The sequence below is a fragment of the Podarcis filfolensis genome, assembly GCF_964270895.1.
Source record: "Podarcis filfolensis genome assembly, chromosome: 3".
Classification (NCBI taxonomy): domain Eukaryota; kingdom Metazoa; phylum Chordata; class Lepidosauria; order Squamata; family Lacertidae; genus Podarcis; species Podarcis filfolensis.
The window spans coordinates 52,490,472-52,513,453 of NC_139606.1; the positions used below are offsets into that span (position 1 = coordinate 52,490,472).

The 22,982-nt window shown below is 39.6% G+C and overlaps 1 protein-coding gene across 26 annotated transcripts in view; it reads right to left on the reverse strand.

The window, feature by feature from the left end:
- Positions 1–22,982, reverse strand: part of FYN (FYN proto-oncogene, Src family tyrosine kinase) — a 105,885-nt gene that overhangs the window by 5,718 nt on the left and 77,185 nt on the right. For 14 of the 26 annotated variants that reach the window (XM_083608581.1, XM_083608592.1, XM_083608600.1 and 11 more), the window contains 9 exons: positions 20,440–20,697; positions 19,416–19,512; positions 16,226–16,324; positions 14,654–14,757; positions 13,653–13,802; positions 8,934–9,098; positions 6,306–6,485; positions 1,355–1,431; positions 1,114–1,267 (listed from right to left, as the gene is read on the reverse strand). In XM_083608581.1, coding sequence (XP_083464707.1) covers positions 1,114–1,267; positions 1,355–1,431; positions 6,306–6,485; positions 8,934–9,098; positions 13,653–13,802; positions 14,654–14,757; positions 16,226–16,324; positions 19,416–19,512; positions 20,440–20,686 — 1,273 coding nt within the window. In that variant the 5' untranslated portion in view covers positions 20,687–20,697. Of the gene's footprint in view, positions 1–1,113; positions 1,268–1,354; positions 1,432–6,301; positions 6,486–8,324; positions 8,481–8,933; positions 9,099–13,652; positions 13,803–14,653; positions 14,758–16,225; positions 16,325–19,415; positions 19,513–20,439; positions 20,698–22,982 lie in introns of all 26 variants that reach the window. The other 12 variants (XM_083608590.1, XM_083608589.1, XM_083608597.1 and 9 more) reach the window with 3 other exon arrangements.

The following is a 22,982-nucleotide window of genomic DNA, read 5'->3' on the forward strand; positions in this document are numbered from 1 at the left end:
AATTAAAGAATGGTACATATTGTGAAGTAAATTCACTTCAACCAATAAAATATTTAGAAACTAACAAGGAAATAATTGGTTTGCATGATTCATTTTTACATGATCATGCTACAACCATAACGTTTGACTGTTATGTTTAGTTTTCCTTGGGATGATAAATTTCAAGATATGCTGGCTGTACTAATCCATAAGAGAAAAAATACTATATGGACTGATCCATATGTATGGAGTGAAGAATTTACAGAGCAGTTTCTTCTAAAATGTTCTTAACAGTACACCAAGGAAATAATATTCTACTTTAGTTATAGCTGTTGTTCCCTTTGACAGGGTTTTATCCATTGGTTGCTTAAGCTCACACAGCTGATCTTTCTCTCCGTAGGGTCAAAAGCATTCTGAACAATAGGAGCTATTCTGTATGGACCTGTATGGGTCTGCAGTGCAGGGGATGAATTGCCTAAATTTGGGATATTCCCCTTTGCACTGCAGCCCCATATTAAACAGCCCTCATGATTTAGGCACCCAACTGATGTGAGATAGTTTTGGGGGTACAGAGAGCTGTGGTGGGGAGGCGCCAGAAAATAAAGATCATGTGCACAAGTTGCTGCCTGCTTGAGCAGCCATCCAACACAAGCCATTGTTTATGCTGTTGTATGGTACTGAGTTTAGGGCAGGCATAGGCAACCTCGGCCCTCCAGATGTTTTGGGACTACAACTCCCATGAACCCTAGCTAACAGGACCAGTGGTCAGGGATGATGGGAACTGTAGCCCCAAAACATCTGGAGGGCTGAGGTTGCCTATGCCTGGTTTAGGGTCTGTTTCGTTTTTCCTTACACTCAGCAATAGAATCCCATTCCTCTTTGTCTTTCAGAAATTCTTATTGAAAACCGCTGGTCAAATTGGCCAAAGAGGTCATATATTATACAATAACACTTACATTTCCCGTGTATTGTAACTGATAAACAGTTTCATAATCTGTACTTGTAAATTGAACATTGATTCACATTTCTTTTACACGAGATGAGTAGGAAGAAAACCCATCAAGATTTTGGCATGTTTTTCTGTCAATCACATTTGAAAGCTACAGTAAAAGTTATAGTGACTACTTATCCTACCTTGTCTGGCTGTGTATTCATTGTCTTCAATTAATCTTGCTAGTCCAAAATCAGCAATCTTGCATATTAGACCATTTCCCACCAGGATGTTTGCAGAACGCAGGTCTCTGTGTATGTAATTCATTCGCTCAATGTAAGCCATTCCTGCAGCAACCTGTTGGATTTACAATACTCTCTACTTAATAAAGAACACAAAACCTAGACATGAGTACATTGTACTAAGCACATAGTCAAAATTTACCTGTGCTGCCATATCCACTAGGTTTGGCAATTTCAGAGCTCTTCCTTCTCCATCTTTTAAGAAATCTAGCAAACTTCCTGCAATGCAATACAAAAAAAGGGGAGTTTAAAGAGGTTTAGGTACTCAGTGCTGGACAACACATAGACACCAATGTTTTTCATTGAATGTAATGATACATTTTTTTTTTAAGTGTAGGTTATACAATTTATGGAAGATTTCAGGTAAGATAACCAGATGGAGTTTACATGGTTACAGAATCTGAAATGGTAGATTAATGCAAGTGAACTACAACCCTACTTTCATACTTCAAACCTATTACCAGATTTTCTAACACCTAACTATCCCAACCTAAAAATCTCCTGATGTATATTATTATTATGACACCAGCATAAGATTATCGTGCTGTCATAGTTGCCTGTACGCTCCACCTTAAACATTTATGGGCATATATTCATGAAAAGGATTCATGAGAATCCTTCCAAAAATATTATTGTAGAAGTTACTATATGCCTTGTTTGGACTGGCCATTATGCCTTGCTCACGCCTTTTCTCACTTAATACCATTCATTAATTTACATTTTAATATACAGTGAAAGATACATAGTTGCATATAGAGATAGGTGGGCACACAAATGTTGAAAGTGTGATGTCTTGCTGTTTTGACACTTGGCTGGGATTAGGATTTGAGATTTCTTTACTTAGGGTGCCTGGGTTCTGGCGAGTGAAATTCATTTTGAGCAACGTAGAAATGTGCATTTTGAGAAACTGTTATAATTTTCATTAACCTGGCTTGTGTGCCACACTAAACCAAACTATGTCTTCGCATGGACATGCAAGTGTGTGGACTCTGGGAAAGGAGATTGCAGCTCCTTTGCACCTTTCCAGTTCTGCTTCTGTGCTGCATTCTGCTAAGCCATGGCTTGACTTTGTGTGCAATAAGAACCTGGGGTTCTGATTTAGATCTCTCTAGATTAACCACAAGCTGTAACCAAAATTTAGCCTATGGTTTACTGTTTGTGGTTTGTCTGGGAAAGCTAAATCCCATCCTGGGTCTGAACAACATGTTAAATCAGACCATGGCTTAGCACAGCACAGAAGCAAACTTTTTGAGAAGGGGAAAAGTAGCCATGACCTCCTCTCTGGGAAACTACATACTTGGTTTGTGCTAAGCCATGGTGCAAAGCAGGCCAATATATCACATCACCAGGATCTTTGTGCTTTTCATTAACTATCACCAAAGTTACCTCTCTATCAAGTGTATTCAGTAAACTATGTTTCTGGGTATAGAATACAAGACAAGAATACTTAACAAGATATAGTTCTTTTATCCCTAAATGTAAATGCAGCGGGAAGTGTAAAACAGCTTAGTAAAGCCCCCTTTGCCGAAACAAAATAGAAGGGAAAACAGTGTTTTACTCTGAATTTACAACTTTTAGTATCAGTTTGCATGAAATCAGAGCAAACCCAACAAAGAGCGAGTCTTTAAGAAGATCAATCAATTACTTTGTATGAATATTTTTTAAAAGGTAAAAGATGCCAGTGCCCATGCATGGCTAACTCATCATTAAAATGAGTTCTCACCACCCTAACAATACCTTGCAGAGGCCTTCTATGCAGGTAATGTATTTAGAAGGTCAGTTCAGAATGCTTCGTTAAGCATTCCCTGATGGAGAAAGTGGCTAGATCGCCTGAGCTCAGCAAATCCATGGAGCCACAATTGCCTTAGGAAGTGGAAATCAATAACCCTTTCCATTTAAGAGAGAATAAGATGGAGTAATATATAAAAATTTAAAGATACAGTGTTAAGGGGAAATAGCCTGGTATGGATTGCAGAGCAGCTAGGAACAGCAAGATGGGAAAGAAAGAAATGGACCATTTTTCAACACTGAAATGACAAAAAGAGTTAAGTGGTTGTGATAATATCACCAATCTTAAAAAGGGATTTCTATTCTTTGTTATTCTGTAAGAAGAATGTAGCACAGAGGCAAGGGTTAATCTTTTGTGCCCTGAACCATAACTTACAGAATCATCCATGTCTTCAAAAAACAAAAGTAATATCTAAAGTGCTAGATTTCGCAAAATTCTTTTTAAAAATGATTTCTGTCCTAAACAAACAAACAAAAGCAGATGTTCATCTCTATGAAAACATGGTTGCTAGGAAATGCTCAGAGCAGTCTGAGAAGGGATGCAGAAAACAATCTGACAACAAAGTGAAAACACAATTAAAAATACATAAAAGTATGTTTCCTTTCTAGCACTTAAAAATAGCAACTTAAAACTCTTTGCTAGATTGTCACCCACAATCAAGTGGGCATAGAAAAATATGCATGCAAATAATTATATAGAGAGATATGGAGGGGTTTTGACAGTGATATGCAAGGAGATTCTGTGCAGTCCTCACTGTACAGCAGAAGCAACAGGGGCAGGAAGACAGAGGCAGTTTTAATGCTCTGGGACCAGAAAGGTTTTAGTGAAGAAACACATTCTGTCCAAGAAAACATTGCCATTTGTGAAACAAATGCCCTTTCATGTGACTATATATTGTGTGTACCTACATAATTTCTTTTAAGCTGCCTTGTGGGGAATAGTACTATTTTAGTGTTTTGGCTAAATACATGATTTAATTAAAGTTGATTAAATTAATTTCAATATGTTGTTCAATAGGGCTTCATGTGTATATGATGAGGGATTCAAGATTGCTAAAATGAATCAACAACCCTCATTCACTCACACAGGTAACGCTGGTGTGTTCTGGTCAAGACTATCAGGCTGAATTCTAATCCCCACTTAACTTGGCACCCACAAAATATCTAATTCTGACATGGAGTAAATGGCAACTTTTATACCCTCCAATTAATCAAAGGCTGTTTTCTTTACTCATTAAGAGTTTAATTAATGAGTAATCAATTAATTCAACACTCAAAGAAACCAGAGGCCATGTTTATACTATACGAGTCAACGCAAGAATAATTAAAGAGGCGTTCTCCATCACTGCTTCAACAATGCAATGGGGAACAGTGGGGAAACGTGTAATGTAGAGGCTCAGGTATAGCATGCTGATGGCAGGTCAAATCCTCCTTAAACTGTCCTGTGAGCAAGCAGAGGATAGCAATGAAAGATAGCAAGCAGAGGGTAGTGCTGTGAAATGCCAGAGACAGCATACCCACCAAGACATGAACCTCATCTGGGGGAATAGGCTTTGAGCAAGACATTCTTTTTCAACAATATGGTGTAGTCAAACCTTGGTTCTCAAATGGCTCCATTTTCTAATGTTTCAGCTCCTGAACTCCGAAAACCCGGAAGTAAATGCTCTGGTTTCTGAACGTTTTTTGGAAGCCGAACATCCGACGTGGCTTCCGCTTGAGTGCAAGAAGCTCTTGCAACCAACTGGAAGCTGTGTCTCAGCTGTCAAATGTTTCAGAAGTCGAATGGTCTTCCGGAATGGATTACATTCAACAACCAAGGTTTGACTGTATCAGGCTACAGCCAGGGAGACTCTAGTTTAAACAATCATTTATTCAATGAAGCTCAGTCAATGTGTGGCCTTAGTACAGCCAATCTGACCTATTTCACAGGATTGTAACGGGATAAAATATGGCTGAGGAGAACTTATTTATGAATTGCCTTTTACAGCAGTCTCAAGGCAACATGAAACAGCTAAAATAGATTTTAAAACAGAAAAAAAGAAAACGACTGTAAATGAAATATAGGCTTAAAAACAACACTAAATTAACATATAAGGCAGAGATCTTTTCATCCAGCTGAAAAAGCTTGCCGAAAACAAAAAAAAAAAATCTTCAGTTGTTTCTGTTGTATCTCAACTGGGATGCTGCTTCATAAAACAGGAGCAGCCATACTGAAAGCCCTGCTTTGAGTCTTGATAGTTTTGAGACCTGAAGCAGAAACTCTCCTGCAGTATGCAGTGACCTACTGAAATGTAAGGGTTAGACAGGGTGGTCTGTCAAGTAATCTGGATCCTCTAACAGCAGAACTGGATTGAGGAGCACCACTGGAATATGCACATGTTCCTTCAGGGAGAATGCAATCACATTCAGGACAGGCAATTTACTGACTTCTCAAACCCACCACCAGAGCTTCCATCTTGCCAGAATACAGGCTCATTTTATTAGCCTTCATTCAGCCCAACACTGCATCCAGATACTGGTCCAGGGCCTGCTCACCCATTCCCAGTTGAGATGTTATAGAGAAAGCTGGATATAATCAGGGTACTAAAGGCACCTTGCTTCAAATCGTCTAAAACTCACTCTCAATGGCCTGTGATACCATACAGCTCTAGTGTCAGGTCTCTGGGAAACACTCTTCCAAAATCATATTCCCTGGAGATAAGATGAGAAACGCTGCGGAACAGTGCCCCAATATGCATCTCTCATACAGTCCAGGTTACCATGATTAATGGTATCAAAAGCTGATGGGAGCTGCACTTCCAGTGTTCCTCTCTTGATAAAGGGTGATCAAGGCTGATTCAGTCCCAAACCCAGCTGTGAACCCAGATTGGAATGAGACTAGAAAACCAGTTTCTTCCAATGATGCTGGCAATGGCACCACCACAACCATCTTGTAGACCTTGCCCAAAAAGAGGTATTTGTGACTAGGCGGTAGTCGTTAAAACACCATCAGGTCTAGGGTCCCCTCCCCTGAACTGACCATGCTACGGCCTCTTTCAAGGTGCCAAGCACCACCTATTCCCACAAAGATGTGTTTATCATACTCTGGATCCACCCAGTCTTGTGTACATCATCACCTTTTGTCACTATTTATATCACCTTCAGCTTCTTAGAGAGAGAAAAAATGCAATAAAGAACAATTACTTCAAATGGGTAGCTTTAAAAATAATGGGTAAGCAAATGGTTGAAGGTGATGCTAATTTGCATTAATCAAGCTAGAGAGTAATTCCTGACTCACATCTACAAGCAGCATGGTGTTAACCTACCTTTGCTCATATATTCTGTGACAATGTAGATAGGTTCTTCGGACACCACAGCATACAGCTGGACCAGTTTGTCATGTTTTAGCTTTTTCATGATCTGAGCCTCCTCCAGGAATGATTCTGGGGACATTGTGCCAGGCTTCAGAGTCTTTATTGCCACTTTAGTATTTCCATTCCAAGTACCTACAAAACACCCACAAATGCTGTCAGCAGAAACATCCCATGTCCGCAGAACTCACAAGACTCTACTTGCAGTAGGTAAACAAAGAACAGAAGTAGCAAAGATCAGTAAGTGAGACATCTAAGAAGCAGTGGACATTAATGAGGCTGTGCATTTTTTGGTTGCCAGTTACTGTAATCTAGATCCATACACTGTAGTGGCCAAAGGGATGAATACACATATGCTAAGCTAGTTTTAACTTCTCTGTTGTAAACGAAGTGACCAAGGACAAGCCATTGATCTTAGGCTAATCTACTTCATACTGTTATTGCACAGCTGAGACACAGCCCTGAGCAACTTTGAATAAATTTTTCTGCCTCTATTATTAAAAGAGGCCATAATTTTTGAGCTCCTTACACAAATCAGCAGAAGTCTAATTTAGTTGACTGAATAGTGCAGACTGATATTTCAGTGCTAAAATTAGTTCCATTTATTTGAGGGAATTCATTATAAAAAGACTTACTAATGGAAGAAGAAGAATATATATATAGCTTTGGCCAAAACAGCACATCACATAGTGTTTTTTTATTTAAAATAAAACACAGAGCTAAGGAATTCATTCACTCTTAGTTCTGCATTGAACCAACAATGGTGAGTGTGTTAATGCAGGAATTCACACATTAGCTCAATACTTTTTTGGTAACTATCTATAGATTCCGCCTCCCCTGAAATGAGAGGCACTTATTTTGATCCAGAAGAGAAAGCTGGATCATAAAGGGGCTATGCTGACATGCCTATAGATGTTAATACACACAAGCAACTTGTTCTCACGTATTCTGAAGAATAGGTAGTCTTCATGCAACTCCCACCCCCAGGGTTGCTTAGCTACTTATTTGTAACCAGTTTGATAGGAACTGAGGCAGTAGACACAGGCAAGGCACCATGACTATTTGACCTCCTGTCACTGGTATCACTGTGGCTTATTGGCAGGGAGAGACTTGAGGTGGTAGCAAGGTCCAGGTGATGCAAATGCATGGGCAGAACCATGGGCAGAACCAATCTCCTGCTCCTACCAGTGTGTTTACTGAGCTCATTGCCATCTCACCCCTCCTCCCCAGCAGGCTGCAGCAATGCAGCTGACAGGTCAGGTAAGCAAAGATGTCCTACCTCGCTGACTCTACAGGACAGAGTGAAGGTTTTTTCCTCACTACCATGAAGTCTCCTAATGTAGTGCTTTACTTTTCCCCATTGACATGTGGTAGCCATACATATATATGTAGAAAAGTGAACTTGGGGACAACTCTTCGGTGAGCTTCACCCTGCCCAGTGCTGCCTGACCTTGGTTACTCTGAAATCTGGAGCACGTTTTCTCCCTTTTCAGATGTATTTCAAATTATAGGTCATTTACTTTGTTTCATAGAACTCAATAGGAACTATTGACAAAGTAGTCAGTACATATTTGCATAGCCCCAATCTTGATTTCATTTCTGGGACTAGTTAACAAATGCTGAAACTTAGGAACTGGTACAAAGGGCTGTATTCAACCAAATACAAAGGATATGTACTGTATTATTTGCCTGCAGTGCTAGAATAAATTTCTGCAATGTCAGTGTTGCAGTTTGTGACACTGCACAAAGGCAGCACTTGGTGTGATCTGCTCAAAGCCCATGTGGACTTGCACAGCTAGCAAGTTGACAGACTAGGCATCAAGAGACCATATAAAAAATTTAGATTTAGGTGTCACTAACTTTAGATTTATTTCACTTCGTTTAATGATAGCTTTCTGATTTTGAAACGGACAGGTTTTTTTATGACGGCTTTAAAGTTATCTATCCCAAACAGAACAGTTTCCACTGCCTTACCACTCCACACTTCAGCGAAACAGCCCTGACCCAGCTTCTTTTCCAGAAACAATGAATCTCGCGCCACTTCCCATGCATCCTTAGCCAATCCGACAGTTTGTGGAGTGCAATTCGATGCAATCACAGTTAAGTTAAAACATAAACCATCAGCTTTTTCTACAGGAAAGGAAATTAATAAAAGAAATACTTATAATCCACACAGTTATTACATGCACAGAGAAAGATGGAAGGTGGTTTTGTCCTTCAGTGCCCATGCTCACTTAATTTCGAGGTAGAAGGCTCATCACAACCTTTACATAATTAACAGATTAGAGTGTGTGAAGCTTGATTCTTAAGCTGAAGGTAGTTTGTCAAACCTGACATATAGAGCCAGGAGAGCATATGAGATCATCTTTCTTTCTTTCTTCTTCTTCTTCGTCTATAAATTACTCAGTGCTCAGAATGAAAGGTTTTCAAAGTCAGAAGCATGTTATCCTAAGTAATCGAAGACATCTGCTCTTTGATGTTGCTGGTCATGGCTCATTTTGCTTCCACATTCCATCTTCCATACTTGCCCCCAAAAGTTGGGAGACTATGGGATATATATAGATATGTATTTTCTCTGCATACCCATCCATACTTCCCCAAACTGCCCATTTCCCAGTCTCTTGATCAACTGTAGTGACTCTCGTGGAATTTCCCAGACATCTTTGGTTTTGACAGACAGATCAGTAAGCCTTGGCATTCCTTTATGACAAGGGACTACTAAGCGGCAGCAAAGACCTGCAGCTCTCTCTGATGAAGCAGAAGTGAAGCAGAGGGAAAAGAAAAGAGTAACAAACATGAAACATACACAGGAAGCAAGAAAAACAATGCTAGTAAACAAGTTACATCATTTGTTAGTAGCATTCTCCCCCGAAAGCTTGAAGATAAACAAACTGTACACTTAAAACATTCACTTTTGAAATATTCACTCAAGGGCATTTATTAATCCCATTATTTGTTTGGCATAAGGAGTGGATAAATCATCTCTTAGTTTCTTCCTATCATTGCAACATTCTGCAATTATGGGCGACTGGCATAATGTAGTTCAAAATAGTCATTTAATACTGTCTGACTTGATAAATTATTTATTTGTTAAATTTTCAAATTATTTAACAAGTTAAAAAAACAAAGCAGCACATAAAATGAAAATCCTCACACCTCAGTCTAACTGTATTACCTTTATGAGAATCTTACTTTTTATAATAAAAAGTGTTTTAAGTTACAAATTGTGGTTTCCATTAAAAGAAGAAGCACATGCTGATGAGATTTGTGTTTCCTCTCCCCATCCCAAGCCAAGAAGGCCATGAATGGATGCCATACATGTTACATCATTTTGTATTTTAATGTCACCATGAATGTATTTTCACAGTAATGTTGATCTTTAGAATGGTTGGCATGACAAAAGTCTGTAGAATTCTTTGAGCTACAAGGAAGCATGTAGGGCAGGTGGGGCTGGGAAAATAACTTCAGCTTAGTAATTCCACACAAATGTGTGAGCTCCTGAAGACGAGCTTGCAGCCACTTTGCCCTGTCCTGATTCTAAAACTTGGCATAGCAGCAAAAGGGACCAGGGGGGAGAAAATGGCTGGGAGCTCCCTTCCAGGAACCTGCATGTTCAGGCAGTCTCGCCAAACCATGGTTTGGCTTAGCATGCCCCGCAAATCAGCTCCCTGTCTGTACACAAACAATCACAGATGGACTGATTGTAAAGTTATCACCCCAGTAAGCTAAACTAAGCTAAGCTAAGCTAAGCTAAACTAAGCTAAGCTATAGGACCCCTGGATGGTTAAGTCCAGTCAAAGGCGACTATGAGGCTGCGGCACTCATGCTTTTCAGGCCAAGGGAGCTGGCTTTTGTCCACAGACAGCTTTCCAGGTCATGTGGCCAGCATGACTAAACCGCTTCTGGTGCACGGAGGACCATGACAGAAGCCAGAGCACATGGAAACGCTGTTTACCTTACCACCGCAGCGGTACCTATTTATCTACTTGCACAGGCATGCTTTCGAACTGCTAGGTTGGCAGGAGCTGGGACAGAGAAATAGGAGCTCACCCCATCGTGCAGATTCAAACCCCCGACCTTCCAATCAGCAAGCCCAAGAGGCTCAGTGGTTTAGATCACAGCACTACCCACTCTCAGTACTACCTACCCCAACTGCTTCCTTGTAGTGTTACTTTATATTACTTTTTGCTTCTTTCTTACAATGTGTTAAGAGGTTCCAAGTCAGGAATTAACACAAGTAGTGAGGACAACTATTGAAAGGCAGGAAAAGGACATTTAAACTGTAGAATTGTTAAAATAACAGCTATTTGATGGGCTGCAGTATCTCCTGGAAGGCTTTATCTAATATATAAATGCAGTAGTGGCTACTGGATTGTCCACTACTGGGTAAATATATATGATTTACTTGTCATAATTGGTGCTTTAGGAACAAGGGACATGGGGAAACAAATGCCCAGAAGCAAGTTTGTGGTGCCTTGTTTTTATTTTAAAAAAAGCTGGAATTGATTTAAAACTAATACAGCCCAAAATGATCTAAGCCCCAACTATGTGAAAGAAGGCCTTCTCTCATACCAACTTGCTACAGTTTTAAGATCAGTAGGATAAGCACTGCTTGTGGTCCCAAAGCACAATGAGATTCATGGGACAGGAGTTTGTGAGCAGACTTTCTCTATAGGGACCCTCAGCTGTTGCTGCTGGTGCTATCTGTAACTGAAGTCTGCATTTTGTTTTATGCTGTTTTAATTTTATTGCTTAATTCTTGCTTAGGTTTGTATATGTCTGCCCTGGGACCTGGTTGAAGAGCAGATTATAAATAAATGATAAATAAACGTTTTTCTTTTCACCCATGAGTGCAGAAATACATGGGTATCAGACAAAATCAATTAATGGCTATTAATACAATCAAGTTTGTTCTTTGGAGCTGTTAGGTACATGTTATACCTCTTATCATAATACACAGGAGCCTGACCCAGAGTTTGTAAATCTTTTAAATGGGGTTTTCTGAAATAAACATGAAGCAGATGCAGCAAACTTTTGCAGGTAAGGAGAAGAAAAGGGAGAAATGGTGGACGGGGTGAAAGAATTAATTGGGAAACCAATTAATAGACAGTTCAGGGTGGTGTAGTGCCAGAATATGTGTGGAGGATCTTGCAACTTGTTTATGAGCTAGCTCAAATCTAGGCACAAGAATTTTCAAAACTGCTTTCCTAACACTATCAGAATTTGCAACATGGCCAATTATGTTCCCAATGGAAACAAAACCATAGCTTGAGGCAGAGGTTTTTTGTTTGTTTGTGAATTTTGTTTGTTTGTGACCTTCATAGCAGAAGGCCGGGGGGGGGGGGGAGGTAGTCTAAAAGAGGAAGGAGTACTGGGACAGAACACATAGCTAGGAGCTGTAGAGGAAAAGAGCTGACAGCCATATCTGACAGGGGCTGGTGAGGTAGAGTAGAAAGCAGCAAATGGCTGCCACTGACAGGGAGGGGAGGCCTGCGCCCTTATGAGTGGGCAGCAGAGACAGGCAGTGGCTCATGCAGCACCCATGCAGATACACTGCTGGCTAATGTAATTGACCACACCCAAAGAGAGAGATGCTGGCCATTCATCAGCAGCACACCTGCACACCGCAGGGAGATGATTCTCCCTGCTTCAAATACCCTCAAACAGGCCCACCTTTAAGTTTAAGCAGCTTTCCAGGATAGAAGAAGGAATTTCAATAGATGTGACTTGCATGACCATCTATATCTGCTGAAATTCCTTCTTCTACACAAGTTTTAAGCAGCCCTGTACTTAAAAAGCAAAACAAAACTGGCTACCCAGACACCCCACCCTCTCAGTTTCTGTTCAGTGGCGGCAATTTACTGCTTTCCATTCTATCTCACCAGCCATCACACCTCGATTTGAAACAGCCACCCAAATTTCTAGGCTGAAGCCAATGTCTTTGCAGCCACATATTTTCCTAACAATGGCAAAAATCTGTCAAAGATAACATTTCCAGCACTACACCAATAGAAGAGCTGAGACTAGAAACCACAAAGTATTAGAGTATGAAAGTCTGAATGTGTATAGGGATAGAATAAATAGATCTTAGAAGCAAGATTGAGGGCTTTGGTGCAATGCAAAACAGGGAGTCAATGTATGAGAATTAGACGTAGGATTAATATTAAGAAATAGTTGAAGCATAAATTGTCAGCGCTTCTCTAGTTAGCATAACCTTAGACCAAGCAGAAATAGAAGGTCAGAGAGTCTTTTCAGAGAAGCTCTGAGTAATATTACGAACAGAAATAAAATGATGCAGCAATAATCCCAAACAGATTCCCCTCCCCCTACAGTTTATGAAACATTTTAAAGATCGAACAATCTTAGGCACCATTATAGTTATGATATCCTAGACTAGAATAAGCAATTTTAAATATAGTTATGAATAAATTTACTTTAAAATAATGGTAGGAAACATCTTGAATATAAGAACTTTGTAGAATATTTATAGAAATGTGTGTGCATGTGCGCGAGCGCATTTGGAACAACATACACAACATAAAAGTACAAGGAAACTATTTTAAATGATTAAGCAAATTATACAGACATGAGTTTCTAATTATTTCACAGCTGTGCTACAATGCAAAGTATGGATACAATATATGGAAATCAATGTAATAAAACATGCATGTTAACTATAATGTACAGTACTACCTGGACAGAAACAGCCTTACTACAGTTATCCATACTCTGGCAACCTCTTGTTTGGATTACTGTAATAAATTATATGGGGCTGCCTTTAAAAATGATTTGGGGGGCACTTAGGGGGATGCGGGATGGGGGAAAGGAAAGTGAAGTCCTTTTGTATAAGCAGAAGTCTGGTTGCACAACATTGGATAGCATCAAAGAAAGAAAAATTACTGATATGCTACGTAGCTAGCAAGAATTATCCAGTCAATGTTCCCAATAGTTTCTTTGTGGTTTTGTACTCTAGCAGTGCAATTAATGAAGAACATTGCTTATGTAGTGCAAAGCAGCTTTTATTTTATTGGTTTTTTAAAAGGAAACTGTTTATTTGCTCTCATCAGATATTGCTGTGTTACATTTGGAACAGTTTAATGTGTTTTGCAATTGTATCTGTTTTTATAATTGTATATTCTATTGTTGCAACCTGCTCTGGTACCTCATGGTGAATAATATCAAAATTACTGAATGAATGAATGAATAATTCTTAAATGTATTATACAGAAAAAAGTTCTATATACACTATTGATACCTTATAGGAACTGAGAATATATACCAAACATTTATCTGCAAAATTACCTGAATAATGCTGAACAAGCTGTTGAAGAGTTTCAAATTGTGCCCTGGTTGTAATGTAATATCCTCCATTGTCAAGTTTGCGAATTTTATAATGTTTGACATGATCTCCTTTCATATCATCCCAGTCACGAATAGACAATGAATAGGCACCTATTAAACAAGTTTTTAAAAGCTACATATAATCAGAAGTAAAGGAAATAGTCTTAATTCAAACTAAAAGTAATTTAAATTCTTTTGATAACATATTACAGTCCAAAGAAAAAAAAGACCATTCACTGTAATTACAAAAGGCATAATTAAGCCATCATATATAATGTATGCCAAAAGAAGACCTTGCTGGATATACAAATTTACAGCTACAACTTTCAGTATTTTAAGATAAGTGATACCTCTATATTGTAGTCAGCTCTGAACAACAATTATAACACCTGTATAGGTTTTTTTAAAAAATAAAGAATTGCTTGATTGTTTTGAATTGCATAACAGTTTAAAACTCATGTCTAGGGCATGCTTTAAGTGATGACTTAAGCAAAACTAAAAGGAAATCATACTATAAATGCTATCTATGTGCACAGGATCCCTTCATCTTCAACCTCCGTCGTCCCTTTCTTTTAAATATATATTATATTGATACACTTGATCAAATTCTTAACCAATTGCAAACAGTGGTTTGCTATTTATTGTGTCGAATATAAATTTCTTTTTCTGAGCTTTGCAAAATTCCACAAGCATGCAGCAAAAGTTGGAGACATCACCCCATAACCCTGCAGTTGCTTTTCTATACTTAGGAAAGGCACTACAGAAGTAATGAACTAGAAATGATGATTATTCAATACCAAATACTGGTAAACTCAACACTGACACTCATAGGTCGCACAAACAAAAAATCAATGTATGCTTGATAGATTAGGTCCCACTTGTTATCGGCTCATCGCTTTGTAAGCATCCACCCCCACCCCCAGCCCCGGTTTACTTAACAATTAAAATACTGGCCATACTACCTTTGGTGGTTTCACTCTCACGAATCAGGAAAGTTCCTCGAGGATTTCCAAATGTTAGCAGCTGCCTCTCAGCATCCTTTCGTCCAAGTTTGCCAAAGTACCATCTATCAAAAACACCAAGAAAGAAAATTTCATTTTAAATAGAGGGCTCAGCAATATTATTTAATTTGTACAAACAGGAGGTTATTTAAGGGTGATTTGTGAGGATCTTGTGCCCTGAAAATACAATCTGGAAACCTGTTATGGATAGTAAATGGTACAGGACTCTTCTGGAAGCAGAAGATGGAAAAGGACAACTGCAATAGCAGTCAAAAGTACGGTTCACCTCATGAAAAGTCAAACCATGATATAAATGGGGGTGCGGGGAACTTATGAGCCTCCAGATGTTGCCAAACTACAACTCCCATTTCCTAGACATTATCCATGTTTGCTAGGGCTTATGGGAACTGTAGTTCAGTAACATCTAGCAGGCTGAAGGTTGCCTACCCCTGGTTTAGTTTGAAGCAGGCTCTCTGAGAAGAGTTCATGGCCACTTTGATCCTCTCTGATGGTTTTGCTACTGCGCTGTACTAAGTCATGGCCTGGCTTATCTGGTGGCCTGAACCTGGGATCATGATTTAGCTCTATTCAGCCTAACCATGAACTGTAACCAAGGTTTGCTCTATGGCTTATGACTCAGAGTTTCTCTGAAAAAGCTAAACCATGAGCTGACTTCAGACAACATGCTAAGCCAAGCCACGTCTTAGCTCTGTGCAGTGCAGAAACAGAATGACCAGGGAGAAGTGTGCATGCACACGAAAGCTTATAGCCAGAATGAACTTAGTTGGTCTCTAAGGCGATACTAGACATTTTTTTAATTTTTTTATATATTTCGAGAGAGAGTAAAGTTATTAATTTCTCTGGGAGGCTGTACACTCATCCATTCACACAAAGCCATGGTTTGGCTTAGCATGATGCGTGGCTCATGCAAATATGAACAACTTGTACCTGTGGTGACAACTGCCAAGACCTGACTCCTGACATTTATTTGAAATGCACAATGCAGAACAGAAGGATACAGCTATTTAATGTGCATTCAGAATAGTTTCCAAACCGAACCACTTATGCTGGCAGATCTAGAAACCATTGAATAAATATGCATGTTTAAGATTTAAATTTTCAACTTCAATGGACCTTGCACAGTACTGAAAATGCAGTAAAAAAATTCCCATAGCATTTACATTTAAATACTGTAGTCACAATTATAAAAATTTTGTTCAGCTTGCAATTATTACGCCTTTATCTCTAGTGAATTGGCATGTGCAAAATTTATACAATTTGTCTTCTGTACTGACATACCAACTGCAACATGAAGGACACTCAGGCCAAGAAATTTTGGGTGCTCCTACTTTGACCTAATGAGAATGAGTTTAGTTTTCCCCCTTCCACTAATTTACCCAATTATTTATCATTGAGCTGAAGAAGGAAACCAATGTGAAATTTGAAAATCACCCCAATCAATCACACACAAAATCTTTTGCACTTTCTTTAAGCACAGCTTTAAACAGTTTTCATAAAATTAAAAAAGCATACTCCTCTGCTTGGATGGAGTCGACTGGAGCCACATAATTACTGGGAATGTATCCAGTTTCTCCTGTAGTCAAAGAACGGGCTTCCCACCAGTCTCCTTCCCTGAAAAACAAGAGGAAAAAAACAGTAAGAGAATTCCCACTCTGAATTCAAAGCTACTTACCATAAACTGTTATAGACTTAATTTGACACCTTTCATAACGGAATTGCAGAAAAAGAGAGAATTAAAGGAACAGGACAGAAAGAGTCAGAAAAATGACAGAAGAGTGAAATGTGTATTGAAACTATTTACTGGTTTTTATTTTGCTACCGCTGCCTAGAAATTCCACTAGATGGAGATATTTTATCACACCCATAAATACTGTAGCTGGTGTCGTTTAATAGGGGCTTCTCCAAGCGAAATAGAGAAAGGGATTGTTTTGGACTGTCGCATTTTGTACAGTTTGCCTCTCTGTTAATGAATGTGCCAGTATGAGCAGCTTCAGAAGCTCTAAAGTATATGCATCTACACCAGGGACTTTCCCTAATGGCAGCCCCCTGAGGTGCATTGTAAGAGGGTTTAGAACAGGGATGGGGGACCCGTGCCTCCTCCAGATTCTGTCGCATCTGCCCCAGTCAGCATGGTCACTGAATGGTCAAGGATGGCGGGAGTTATAGTCCAGCACCATCAGGAGAGGCACAAGCTTCCCACCTCGCTTTAGAGGCATGTGTGTGGGCAGGACTCTAGAACAGGAATGTGAGAAAGAGGCTGTGTACACTTTACCGGCTTAAAGCACTGAGTTTCCCCCTCCCCGTAACTTGGATAAAGCTGGTATCGGAGGGAGAAACGCATCAAAATGTGGTATTTCAGGGAAAACCATGACAGGGCAGTTAGAGGTTAGGTGTGGATTATGGTTAATTTTGTGTGTACCCCCCTTGCCAAACCAGTGGTAAGGAGTGCCCTGGATGCAGAGTAAATGGGAGTCTAAAAATTCTGTGGCATGAAAAATGGTATTGGGGCAATTTTTCCAGCATGTTTATGAAAGCAATGAGGTGTTCAGCGTATTGGTTGGTATAAAGCCTATATGAGAGCAGGGACAAGCATGCTAAGCTCTGCTCCTGCACTGCTATCTCTGTCACTCTCCACAATCTGGAATACGATTATCTAAGGTGGGGAGTCTCCACAAGTAGGAGGCAGCTTCCCGCCTCACACTTCTCCCTCCAACTTGTGGGGGGGGGGAATGGAGACAGCGATGGGGTAGGGGAAGAGCTAAGTAAGCACATCCGTACTCATCCTCTTTGCAGGTAGCATTTACACTAGAGTAGAATGCCTAAACACAGACTCTCTTTGCTGTGCCCCAAGCAGAGCACCTCAGACTCACCCACTGCAGTTAAGAATTTGTAATGGATTTGTTTATTATTCAAGCATTACTTTCTTAGGCTCGCAGCAGGAGCACTTTGAAGCATAAAGGAAAGTGTATAATGTAAATATTTTGTCGGCTTTTTTCACTGTCAATTTAAAAGAAAAGGGTGTTTTCATTTATAAATCATAGCCCAAGTGACTGTGCTTTCATGTGCATAAAAGCTGTTCAGGTAGGCAGAATAATGAACTATTCCTTGAAATTATCTCATCTTTTTACTTCACTCTTCCAGACATCACAATGATTTATTTGCAATAAATGGAAAACTATAACTAAATACTATAACTAAACACCCCCATCGTTCAGCCCAGACACTGAGGTCCAGCGCCAAGGGCCTTCTGGTGGTTCCATCACTGCGAGAAATGAGGTTACAGGGAACCAGGCAGAGGGCCTTTTCGCTCCTGCCCTGTGGAACGCCCTCTCATCAGATGTCAAGGAAATAAACAACTATCTGACTTTTAGAAGACATCTGAAGGCAGCCCTGTTTAGGGAAGATTTTAATGTTTGAAGTTTTCTTCTGTTTTTAATGTTCAGTTGAAAGCAGCCCAGAGTGGCTGGGGAAACCCAGCCAGATGGGCGGGGTAGAAATAAATTATTATTATTATTATTATTATTACTATTATTATTATTATTATACCTTTGGTTTGCACATCACAGTAAACTACAGTAAGAAATAAACACGGCTTATCATGGTTTACCATAGTTATTTCCTACTGGTCATGCAGACCAAAGATATTTGGTGACCGTTTGTGTGATGACTACAAAAAATTACTTGGCTCTGTGTTCTGCTACAAAAATCCATGTACCTCATAATGCTCTTAATATTGTTTATAGTTTAAATGTGTTGTTTTTAAAACTTATCCAAACCAGAGCAATGTACAAGGATGGTCAGAAATAAACATTCTGCAAATTGCATCAGTATAAGCACTGACTTCTAAAAGGTCATATTTCCATTGCTAATTAATTTATTCCATCTTTCAGATTCAAGGACTAAAATCCAATTCAGTATTTAGCTGCGATCATGAATGGTAGGACACAGTGGATCCTTGCGTGAGTGGGTGGAAGCCAATAAGCCAAGGGTTTCGGACAAGTGAGAAGCAGGACTGTCTTGAGTATCCTGCGTTTCTTCCTCCAACTGTTTAGCTTACTGCACCTGATGCTGTGCTTCTCATGTCCACTTGCACCAGGAGCAGAAGTTGCTCTGAGTGTGAAGATTTCACATAAGAACTCCACTGCATCAGAAAAGGCTCCTCTCTAGTCCAACATCCTGCTCTCTCAGTAGCCAAGCAGATGCTTACAGGAAGCTCACAAGCAAGACATTAGAGCAGCAGCATTCTTGCCACTTCTGATTCCCAGAAACTGGTACAGTCATACCTTGGAAGTCAAATGGAATCTGTTCCAGAAGTCTGTTCGACTTCCAAAATGTTTGGAAACCGAAGCGCAGCTTCTGATTGGCTGCAGGAAGCTCCTACAGCCAATCGGAAGCCATGGAAGCCCTGTCAGACATTTGGCTTCCAAAAATAGTCCGCAAACCAGAACAGTCACTTCCAGGTTAGCAGCTTTCGGAACTAAGCTGTTCGAAAACCAAGGTACAACTGCATTAGGAGTTATTCTGCCTCCAGTACTGGATGATGTACACAACCATCATGGTTAGTAGCCTTTAGTATCTTTATCCTCCATGAATTTGTCTTAATCCCCTTTGAAGCCATCCCTGTACATCTTTTGGGAGTGCTGCTGAAGGTACAAATCACTCAACAAATATTAATAAAGTCATGCGGTAACATAAAACTTACGAGCTGTTAAGTATCTGAAATTTTTCTCCTTTATGAAAACTTAAATCATCTTCTGTTCTTGCTTCATAATCATACAGAGCCACAAAAAGAGTTACACCTAAGAGAAATAAAACGGCAGTTTACAAATTTGCTACTGCATAATAGGGGTAGGGGAAAATAGATGGCCAACAAATTCTGCCTTTTTAAAAAAAAAAAATTACAGAATTTGGTTTAAAAATTGTTTTTTGTTCCACTTACTTCACAAAGTATTATTTTTTCAAAACAAAAACAAAAACTGTGCAAGACAGAGGACTATCGTTATTCCTGTACTGCAGATAAGGAGTGTGTGTGTCTAAGGAAGAGATAGCAGTGGCTTTCCAAAGGCCACCAGTTGAGTTCATGGGTCATACAGGTGATATCTGAACGAGGGAATTCATATCTCAGTCTCTCAACCATCATGCTACCCTGGATTGCACGTGCACTCAACAAAACTTTATTATTTATTTAAATGAGGTAAAAATAGGTTAGAGACTTTGAAATCTGTGTAGCTATTGCTTGTAAGAGCTCTGGCTTCCATGTACTCTGTGGAAAAGAGTTCAGCACAAACAGCAGTAGGCAATGTGAATCACAAGGTCACCTGTTACAGACTGCAAGTATGAATGTTGCATAAGTATGAGAGCAGCATGTAAATTATGAGGGCAAGAAGTGTATATACGTGAGTGCTGAGAATGAGCAGCGTGAGGGGGCTCTGTGTGCACTGTGTGAGACAGTGAAAGGGGAATGGAGACAGAGAATATATTATACCCAAAGTCATATCTGACTTTGTGCAGGCCTCCATTTGTGTGCTCTGCTTACATTGTGAATTATTATTATATTGTGAATTGTGTCCCATATGAGCAAGAATAATTTCATGTCTTCAGATCAGAGGTGGGTATTGCAAGAATGCAAATGATCCTCAATAAAAGACTGATTTTTTGTTTTTGATTTTTGTACTGAAGAAACCTAATATGCTCTGAAAAAGATAAAGTTATTCTAAATGATATACCTGTGCCTCCTCTTGTTCGCAGTGTGCCTGTATGTGATGAGGAATTTACACCACCGAAGACGGTCAGCCCCTGTCCACCGGCTGTGGGGAAGTTGTTGTAGTTTGGAATGGAAGTCACACCAAAATTTGGGTAATGTTGAGGGGTGGGATCTGTCCCATAGCGATAACCTGAACTCTGGTTTAAACTGCCATCCCTCTCGTCTGTCAGTTTTGTTGCTTCTTTATCCTTACATTGCACACAGCCCATTATCTAAAATCCTGCAGTAAACAAACAAACAAACAAACAAACAAACAAAAACTGTTTTCATTTTGATGTCTGATATACTTTACCAACATGATATGGCACATAAACAGTTAATTCTACCAATCAGCAAATGCAGAATTATTTTTTGGATACATCAGTATCAAGCAGCTAAAGGCAACATATCTCTTTTCTGGGACATGTCTAGGAAGCAACTTGTTGAACCTTCCATTGGGTGTTTGTGCTCCAACTGAGAAACATGGTTGGGCAATAAAGAAGTTTCCTTTACAAGGCAATGTCCCCCTTTTTGCATTTCTAAAGTGTGATTCAAACATGGCTTATGCCAGTCCTTTGTTTGCTGTGATGCGAACAGCAAAAAGACAGACTATGGACCAACACAGGATAAAGTCTCCTACAATTCATAAAAAGCATCTTTGCACCCAATGATTTTAGCCTCTTGTTAACCGATCTCATAGGTATCTCTTCTGTAGTTCTCCTGTTAAAGTATTGACGTTAAAGTTGTGTTGGCTTTCTGAAGTCATCTCACATCCTTTCTGAAATCACTTCACACCACCACTTTGGAAAATATTGCTCATAAACCACTGAGCATTTGGTTTCTGATTCTATAGTCTCAACTTCTCCCACCCCATTACAAAAATTCCCCAACATTGAGCAAGCTGCAAGTAGAAAAGGCCACCAAGCTCTTCTGTCTGTTGTATTTGCTTTGACAAGAGATTTACTCATGCTCTAGCTGCCTGACCTGGGCAAACCCTAACCCCACACCAAGTTCTGACCATCCTCAGGTAAGATTCTCTGGAGAGAGACGGATCCCATGGCTCCTCCAATAGTCCTCCTGCTCCACACCTCTATTCACCTATTCTCTGCTACACTTTGGGATGGCAATGGCAGCTGCTCACCCTCAATATAGCCAAGGAGCTGGCATCCATTTTTGAGATAGTTGCACTTTTATACTAGAGGCTGTTACCTTGGGGACAGCTGCTGGTTTACCGCACGTACAGTTCCTACATACATATACATGCTGCATTCAGAGTTTACACTGCTTCACTTTCCACACACAGCATGATTCAGAATATACCACTCATGGAAGAGATCCCAACAAAAGAAGAGTGGCAGATGAAGTTAATGGACTATGCCAAGTTGGCGAAACTAACCGGGAAAATTCGGAAGCAGCAGGACCAGACCTTTTGGAAAGACTGGAATAAATTTACATTGTATTTGAGAGACAGTTGTGAACAACTGACATCGTTAGTAGGGCTACAAGAAGTTTTGTACGGTTAGATATATCAATTATTATCAATATGATGTTTAAATGTTGTATTTAAGATTTGGATTTAAGGGTAATAATAATAACAATAATAATAATAACAACAAAATGCAGTATCAGAGCATAATTAGGAAAACCATTAGTTGAGGAGGAGGGAAGTCTCAGGCCAAGATGGCAAAGCGGTCTTTATATATTATATGTAAGATGGATGTTTTGTCAAAAAATATTTATAAAATTCAATCAAAAAATTATATATATAAAAAACAGAATATACCACTCATATGTAAGAGCCATATGGGAAAAAATGGTGTGGTGTGGGTTTAACCTTCTATCCCTCCCCATGCAACCCCACCAGAAGATTCTAACGGGGACAAATGTGGCAGAATTTTGTATCATGCAACACACAGCCTTGATGGGTGGGCGGGTGCTCTAAGCATCTCCAGGGGCCAATTATATCCCACAGGCTCCTAGAAGCCTCCACACAGGATTGGAGAGTAGCTGCACACTGTGATTTCAAACTGCACATATTGGAAAGGGCAGAATATGCTTTGGAGATCGGAATCCCAAAATAAAACAAACCTCCAAAATGAAACAAAAAAACTTCTGCACCCACATTTGGGCATATGAATTTATGTGGAATTTCTCTTCCACTAGGTTTAGCCCCCATCTCTATTTAATAGTACTTTATAGATATCTGAGCACTTTTCACAATTTGAATTGAGCAAGGATATACTTTATTACAGAGGAAGGGGAGGATATGGCCCTAAATGTATTATTCACACGCTGAGCCAACAAAAAAGTGAATTATTAACTTCGAGGTGCCAAAAAGGAAAAAAAAGGGAAGAAAGAAAAAGGAATAAAGCAGCTATTCAAGAAATGCAGGCCAACTAAACAAGTAAAAGAAAACTAGGCCAGCAATGAATAGGTACACAGGCCTTCCTAACTGTAAAAAGAGAGGGACCCAAACGAAACAGATTTTTATAAGAGGTAATAGTGACATCAGTGCAACATATTTTA